General features: G+C 53.4%; 1 protein-coding gene across 1 annotated transcript; it reads left to right on the top strand.

The window, feature by feature from the left end:
* Window positions 1-3,618: 3,618 nt before the first annotated feature.
* On the top strand, window positions 3,619-7,711 carry P2RY8 (P2Y receptor family member 8). The gene is made up of 2 exons (XM_023197395.2): window positions 3,619-4,030; window positions 6,293-7,711. Exons 1-2 carry the CDS (start codon window positions 3,986-3,988, stop codon window positions 7,394-7,396), a joined length of 1,149 nt encoding a protein of 382 aa, XP_023053163.1. The 5' UTR covers window positions 3,619-3,985; the 3' UTR covers window positions 7,397-7,711.
* The last annotated feature ends 968 nt before the right edge of the window (window positions 7,712-8,679 follow it).

Here is an 8,679-nt window from a genome sequence, read left to right as displayed (position 1 = left end):
CCATCTGTGCATCTACCCGTCCATCCACCCACCCATCCACGCATGTATTCACCCATCTACCCATCGACCCACTCTCATCTCTGTCTTCATCTTCCCATGCCTTCTCTCTGTGTCTGTGCCTAAATTTCTCTTTCTCCTAAGGACACCAGTGAATTCTATTAGGGCCTCTCCCTACTCTATGATGACTGCATTTTTGACTTCAGGAATGACATAGACACAGACCCTATTTCTAAGTAAGAAATGGCCATCATAACGAGAGTATCATGCAGGGCGTGGTCCACGACAACTTCCTCCTATGTGATCAAAGTAGGTAATTCAAGCCAGCATCCGTTTTGATTGTCTTCCAGCAGCACAGCTCCAACAGTGCCATTTGCTGCTTTTGGCATTTAGGGCCTCCTGAGGCAGCCCTATCAAAAGAACCACAAACTGGGTGGTGCAAACACCCCAGTAACCCAGAAAGGAGAGGAGATGACAAGCACGGGGCTGGCTGGTGACTCCTTAGGGCTGGGCCCTCTCGCTCTTCTGTGTGCTCAATACTTGGGGACAGCCCCCAACACTCAGGAAAGAGGGGTTGTTGTAGCTAGAAGACAGCAGCTGTCAAAAAGGGTCTGTCACCAGCATGCCATCCCTGTTACCGATGAGGGGCTGCCTTTTGTCTCTTTCGCATCCCAATCCTGTAAGGTCCACCCTGAACGAGAGTGTAGGATTCCTGCTCTCCGCATCTGAACTCTTCAGAAAGGGGTTTCCAGGGCTGGGAATGAGGGGAGAGCAGCTCCAAGAATCAGGAACACACCAGGTGCAGTGGCTCACACCTGTCATCCCAGCATTTTGGAAGGCTGAGGTGGGCAGATCATGTGAGGTCAGGAGTTTGAGACCAGCCTGGCTAACATGGTGAAACCCCATCACTACTAAAATTACAAAAAAAAAAAAAGAGGGCTGGGCACGGTGGCTCACGTCTGCAATCCCAGCACTTTGGGAGGCCGAGGAGGGTGGATCACCTGAGGTCAGCAGTTCGCAACCATCCTGGCTAACACAGTGAAACCCCTTCTCTACTAAAAATACAAAAATTAGCTGGGTGTGGTGGCGGGAGCCTGTAGCCCCAGCTACTCGGGAGGCTGAGGCAGGAGAATTGCTTGAACCCGGGGGGCGGAGGTTGCAGTGAGCTGAGATTGTGCCACTGCACTCCAGCCTGGGCGACAGAGGGACACTCTGTCTCAAAAAGAAAAAAGAATTACAAAAAATTAGCCAGGCTTGGTGGCGGGTTCCTGTAGCCCCAGCTACCCAGGAGGCTGAGGCAGGAGAATCGCTTGAACCCGGGAGGCGGAGGTTGCCGTGAGCCGAGATTGTGCCACTGCACTCCAGCCTGGGCAACAGAGTGAGACTCCATCTCAATAAAAAAAAAAAAAATCAGAAAGAACCAAAATGTCCATCCACAGAGGATGAATACGCAGAATTTGTCTATCCATACAGTGGACAATTTTTTTATTTATATAAATAATATTTGTATTTGTATTTTGCCCCCCAAAAGTTATTTTTTAAAAGACCTGGTTATACAAATGATGGTATTTGACAACTGAGGGAATAGATAATTAAAATATTCATGTTACCACATTAATAGACCTAAAGAAAAATGTGATTATTTTCATAGATGCTGAAAAGGACTTTCATAAAATTTTAATAACCATTTCTGATAAAAAAAAAAAAACACATGTTTTATATTAATTCATAGACTCTTACCATTGCAAAGCACATATATCTCATTATGGACTTACATTTCTTCTTTTTTATTATTATTATACTTTAAGTTCTAGGGTACATGTGCACGACGTGCAGGTTTGTTACATAGGTATACATGTGCCATGTTGGTGTGCTGTACCCATTAACTGGTCATTTACATGAGGTATTTCTCCTAATGCTATCCCTCTCCCCTCTCCACAACAGGCCCTGGTGTGTGATGTTCCCCTCCCTGTGTCCAAGTGATCTCATTGTTCAGTTCCCACCTGTGAGTGAGAACATGCAGTGTTTGGTTTTCTGTCCTTGCGATAGTTTGCTGAGAATGATGGTTTCCAGCTGCATCCATGTCCCTGCAAAGGACACGAACTCATCCTTTTTGATGGCTGCATCGTATTCCATGGTGTCTATGCACCCACACAATGGACTATTTTGCAGCCACTAAGAGGACTTAAGCTCTGACGCACACTCCCGTGTGGATGAACTTTGAAGACTCCAGGCTCAGTGACAGAGGCTGGACACAAAAGATCACATATTGTCGAATTCTCTTCTTATAAAATGTCTAGAATAGGCAAATCCACAGAGACCAGAAGCAGATTTGAGGTTGACAGGGGCTGAGGACCGGAAACAACAGGATCGACAGTTGTGGGGTTCTGAAGGGTTTTTGTTTTACGTTGTGTTGTTTTGTTTTGAGATGGAGTTTCGCTTTCATGGCCCAGGCTTGAGTGCAATGATGTGATCTCGGCTCACTGCAACCTCCACCTCCCACCCTGGTTCAAGCGATCCCCTGCCTCAGCCTCTGGAGTAGCTGGGATGACAGGCACCTGCCACCACACCCGGTTAATTTCTTGTGTATTTTTAGTAGAGACGGGATTTCACCATGTGGGCCAGGCTGGTCTCGAACTCCTGACCTCAGGTGATCCACCCGCCTCAGCCTCCCAAAGTGCTGGGATGACAGGTGTGAACCACGACGCCTGGCCAGGTTCTCAGTTTTGTTCAGGGAGGAAAATGGTTCTGGAATTACATGATGGTGTTGCTTACACATCTGTGAATATATTAAAAAGCATTGAAATGTATGAAGGAGTGAAAGCTTATGGTATGTAATATGTAACTCACATCTTGGTAAAGCTGGGTTTTTTGTTGTTTGTTTTGTTTTTCTATTTTATTTATTTGTTTATTTTATTTTTGAGTTGGAGTCTCACTCTGTCGCCCAGGCTGGAGTACAGTGGCTCCATCTCAGCTCACTGCAAGCTCCACCTCCCGGGTTCACACCATTCTCCTGCCTCAGCCTCCAGAGTAGCTGGGACAACAGGCACCTGCCACCACGCTAATTTTTTTGTGTTATATTTTAGTAGAGATGGGGTTTCACCATGTTAGCCAGGATGGTGTCGATCTCCTGACCTGGTGATCTGCCCGCCTCGGCCTCCCAAAGTGCTGGGATTATAGGTGTGAGCCACCACGCCAGGCTGGTAAAGCTGTTTTTAGAAGAAATAAATGAGAGGGCTGGGAGAGATACGCACAGACCCTCAACAGGCGAGAAACGTTCCTGGATGCATTGCTGCCAGACAGATATGCATTTTCCTGCAAAGCGTAAGAAAAAGAGTCCAACCTGGCCGGGCGCGGTGGCTCACGCCTGTCATCCCAGCACTTTGGGAGGCCGGGGCCACTGGATCACCTGAGGTCAGGAGTTCAAGACCAGCCTGGCTAACATGGTAAAACCCCGTCTCTACTCAAAATTCAAAAATTAGCCGGGCGATGTGGCGGGCGCCTGTCGTCCCAGCTCCTCGGGAGGCTGAGGCAGGAGAATCATTTGAACTCGGGAGGCAGAGGTTGCAGTGAGCCGAGATCACGCCACTGCACCCCAGCCTGGGTGACAGAGTGCCAAAAAAAAAAAAAAGAAAGAAAGAAAGAAAGAAAAGAAAAAGAGGGTCCAACTTGCAGCCCCTGAGCGCCCACCTGTGGTCGGTCCGTTGCTTCAGACCATTCAGTGCCCAGATATTTCTGGAAAGCCACGTCTGCAGGCCAGACACCGCCAAGAGCAACCGTTGTACTCATTTTGTAAATTTTCCATCCTGCCGCCCCAGCCTCCGCGGGACCCAAACCGCAAGCCGGTGGTGCCTCTTGTGTCAGGGCAGCTGGTGACAGTTAGATGTAATTTGTTGATTAATCACCCGTGTTGCTCAGCAGTCCTGCCTGGCTGTGTTCCCTGGGGGCTGTCCAGTGGCCACAGGGGACAGACCCGAAATTACAACACATGTGGCTGCGAAGGAACTGCTTGGTGGATGGTCAGACCACACAGGTACAGACGGGAGGGAGGCTGGGTGAGGCCGCCATTGCAGGACTTCCAACAGCATGTGATGGTTAAAAGTGTGCGAGGCACAGCTGCCTACCTGGAGAGTTAGAGTCACAAATTCCAGCCCAGGTGTGGTGGCTCAGGCCTGTAATCCCAACACTTTGGGAGGCCGAGGCAGGAGGATTGCTTGAAGCCAGGAGTTTGAGACCAGCCTGGGCAACGTAGCAAAACCCCATGTCTACCAAAAATAAAAATATTAGCTGGGCATGGCAGCATGCACCTGTGGTCCCAGCTACTCAGGAGGACTGCTCGAAGCCAGGATTTTGAGACCAGCCTGGGCAAGATAGTAAAACCCCATGTCTACAAAAAATAAAAATATTAACTGGGCATGGCAGCATGCACCTGTAGTCCCAGCTACTCAGGAGGCTGAGGCAGGAGGATTGCTTGAGGCCAGAACTTTGAGACCAGCCTGGGCAACATGGCAAAACCCCATGTGTACCAAAAATAAAAATATTCGCTGGGCATGGTGGCATGCACCTGTAGTCCCAGTTATTCAGGAGGCTGAGGCAGGAAGATTGCTTGAGGCCAGAACTTTGAGACCAGCCTGGGCAACATGGCAAAACCCCATGTCTACCAAAAATAAAAATATTAGCTGGGCATGGCGGCATGCACCTGTAGTCCCAGCTACTCAGGAGGACTGCTCGAAGCCAGGAGTTTGAGACCAGCCTGGGCAACATAGCACAACCGCATATCTACAAAAAATAAAAATATTAACTGGGCATGGCAGCATGCACCTGTAGTCACAGCTACTCAGGAGGCTGAGGCAGGAAGATTGCTTGAGGCCAGAACTTTGAGACCAGCCTGGGCAACATAGCAAAACCCCATGTCTACCAAAAATAAAAATATTCGCTGGGCATGGTGGCATGCACCTGTAGTCCCAGTTACTCAGAAGGCTGAGGCAGGATGATTGCTTGAGGTCAGGAGTTTGAGACCAACCTGGGCAATATAGCAAAACCCCATGTCTGCAAAAAATAAAAATATTAGCTGGGCATGGCGGCATGCACCTGGAGACCCAGCTACTCAGGAGGATTGCTTGAAGCCAGGAGTTTGAGACCAGCCTGGGCCACATAGCAAAACCCCATGTCTACCAAAAATAAAAATATTAGCTGGGCATGGTGGCATGCACCTGCAGACGCAGCTACTGAGGAGGCTGAGGCAGGAGGATTGCTTGAGGCCAGGCGTTGGAGGCTGCAGTGAGTTACGTTTGCACCACTGCCCTCCAGCCTGGGCAACAAAGCAAGACCCCATCTCCATAAAACAAACAAAAACAAACAAACAAAAGAACAATTCCGTTTCCAGTTCTGTCCACTTTACATTCTGGAAAGAGAAATAGTGTCCCTTTGACAGACACATTTTTCATCCGCAGTTCATGGCTCAAGCGTCTCTCCTTCCTGACGTCCCCCACGGCCACAGCAGGCGGAACCCCAAGAAGGAAGGATCTGCTTCTCCTGAAGCCAGAGGTGGCCGGAGGTGCCCAGCTGGCCGTGGGGGGCGGTGCTGACGCGTGCATAACCATAGGTTTCAGACCTGGGCACGTCCAGGCGGGGCACAAAACTTCTCCCTGAAACTGAAATGAAAGCTCTGGGCCATTTGAAAACCAGTTTGAGGAAGCTGTTTGTGCAGCAGTTGGTAAGAAGTCACAGGTCTCCTCTGGAGGAAGAAACAGCAGGGTGAGCCTGGGGCTGACACGGGTGTTAAAAGCTAGAAAGGCTCTAGAGGTCTCCCGGCGCTTGGATTGTATGTGTTCTGCTACTAGATGCTTTGTGGGAGGAATGTCCCTGACATGAAAGCATTAAAACCCGGGGGCTGACGGTCGCTTTGTGGTTTCCATCCATGGGGGACAGTGACTGAGGCGTGAGGTCTGTACAACGATGCGTTCAACCTGCCCAGGGGAGCCACAGGCCCCACTCTGGATCTGCTAAGAGTCTCAGCCTGTGACATGGACCCAGGTCTCCAATGACCTCCCTGATCCAAGGAAGGAGGGAAGGAAGGAAGGAGGGAAAGAAGGACGGAGGGAAAGAAGGAAGGAAGGAAAGAAGGAGGGAGGGAAGGACGGAGGAAGGGCGGGAGGGATGGAGGAGACAGGGACCCTTTTGCTAACGCATTTCCCCGCCCTCCTTGGTCCCCGGGGAGCGACGCTCAGGAGCCCCCCGGGGCAGCCACCTCCCCAGCTGCGCCCCTGAGCCACCGCGCACCCTTCCCTTGCAGAGCCCGGACGAGGACCCCTCCAGGATGCAGGTCCCCAACAGCACCGGCCCGGACAACGCGACGCTGCAGATGCTCCGGAACCCGACGATCGCGGTGGCCCTGCCCGTGGTGTACTCGCTGGTGGTGCTGGTCAGCATCCCGGGTAACCTTTTTTCCCTGTGGGTCCTGTGCCGTCGCATCGGGCCCAAATCCCCGTCGGTCATCTTCATGATCAACCTGAGCGTCACGGACCTGATGCTGGCCAGCGTGCTGCCTTTCCAAATCTACTACCACTGCAACCGCAACCACTGGGTGTTCGGGGTGCTGCTGTGCAACGTGGTGACCGTGGCCTTTTACGCCAACATGTACTCCAGCATCCTCACGATGACCTGCATCAGCGTGGAACGCTTCCTGGGGGTCCTGTACCCGCTCAGCTCCAAGCGCTGGCGCCGGCGTCGTTACGCGGTGGCCGCGTGCGCCGGGACCTGGCTGTTGCTGCTGACCGCCCTGTCCCCGCTGGCGCGCACCGACCTCACCTACCCGGTGCACGCCCTGGGCATCGTCACCTGCTTCGATGTGCTCAAGTGGACCATGCTCCCCAGCGTGGCCATGTGGGCCGTGTTCCTCTTCACCATCTTCATCCTGCTGTTCCTCATCCCCTTCGTGGTCACCGTGGCCTGTTACACGGCCACCATCCTCAAGCTGTTACGCACGGAGGAGGCGCACGGCCGGGAGCAGCGGAGGCGCGCGGTGGGCCTGGCCGTGGTGGTCCTGCTGGCCTTTGTCACCTGCTTCGCCCCCAACAACTTCGTGCTCCTGGCGCACATCGTGGGTCGCCTGTTCTATGGCAAGAGTTACTACCACGTCTACAAGCTCACGCTGTGTCTCAGCTGCCTCAACAACTGTCTGGACCCGTTTGTGTATTACTTTGCCTCCCGGGAATTCCAGCTGCGCCTGCGGGAATATTTGGGCTGCCGTGGGGTGTCCAAAGACCCCCTGGACCAGCGCCGCGAGAGCCTCTTCTCCGCCAGGACCACCTCCGTGCGCTCCGAGGCCGGTGCGCACCCCGAAGGGCTGGAGGGAGCCCCCGGGCCCGGCCTCATGAGGCAGGAGAGCGAGTTCTGAGTTCCCCGGGGGTGCAGCTTGGAGAGCCGGGGACGCATGGAGAGGCCACCGTGCCAGAGGTTCAGGGAGAACAGCTGCGTTTCTCCCAGGCACTGCAGAGGCACCGGTGAGGAAGGGTCTCCAGGTTTCACTGAGGGTGGAGAAACTAGCAAAGCCCAGCGGGGCACAGGGCGCTCTGTTACGCTGCAGAGGGGGCCTCTGCCTCTCTGTGCCATGCACGAGACACTGTGTGCCACCATGCCCGGCTAATTTTTGTATTTTTTTTAGTAGAGCCGGGGTGTCCACCCCCGAGCTCCTTAGACACCCCTCATACCTCCCTGGGCGACCTGCCAGCCCCATTCCCAGCTCCTCTCCTTGCTGACATCGTCCCTTAGCTGTGGTTCTGGCCTTCTCTATTCTCCCCCAGAGGTGCTGGTCTCCCTGGTGTGGTGCACACCGAAATTCCTGTTCATTTCACTCAGGGCCACTGTGGTGGCTGTGGTTGGAATTCTTCCTTCAGAGAAACAAGGACAGATTTATATATTTCATCTCTGATGACTCCGGGAGCACCTGAGGTTCCTGCAAGTGAACTGCTCCCGTGTTCCCCACGTCCCCTCCCTGCCCCACCCCACCCCTCAACCTGGAGCTGACCACGGTGATTTTTGGCACGGTTGTTCCGACCTGGCTTGGAGGGCCCCCCGCCTCGATTCTGCTTCTGTGAATCCCTGATAGGAAAGGAGGTCCCACCAGGCCCCTGGAACACCGTCAGGCCTCCCTGAGTCAGGACAAGGACCTCGGAGGCCCAGGTGTGGAAAGGAGACTCCGTGAGATGGCTCCCAGCCCATCCCAACCCAAGCGTGCAGCTTGATTCCGGAGTTCCGCGCCTTCTGCCCATCGTCTGCGTCCTTCTCCCCCCCTGGCGAGTCCATCCGGAGTCCGGGGAGTAGGCAACTGGCCTGACCCGTGAGACCGTTTGGAGATCAAGCACCGGACACAGGTGTGGACCCCAGGAACCTGCAGGGGTGTCGGTCGCTGGGCTCCTCCATGCTGTGTGGATGGTGAGCAGGCTGCGTGTCTGTCTTTCTTCTTCTGCACGGGATGTACCTGCACCAGCCACAAGACCTGAGCTGGTTTAGGGTAAAGAAGAGCCGTGACTGCCCACGGGCCTCCGAACATCACATGGAATTGGATTCCTGGCTCTCTCAGGTGAGAAAGACTGTTCTGGAGGCGGGAATGGGAGAGCCAGCCATCTGCCCAGGGTCTCTGCATCTCCATAGTGGGTGGCCTCGGATGCCCAGCCCCTC

Source organism: Piliocolobus tephrosceles, chromosome Y, assembly GCF_002776525.5.
Source record: "Piliocolobus tephrosceles isolate RC106 chromosome Y, ASM277652v3, whole genome shotgun sequence".
NCBI classification, from domain to species: Eukaryota; Metazoa; Chordata; class Mammalia; order Primates; family Cercopithecidae; genus Piliocolobus; species Piliocolobus tephrosceles.
Note: the sequence above shows the minus strand (reverse complement) of the source record. Positions and strands in the feature narration are given on the sequence as shown.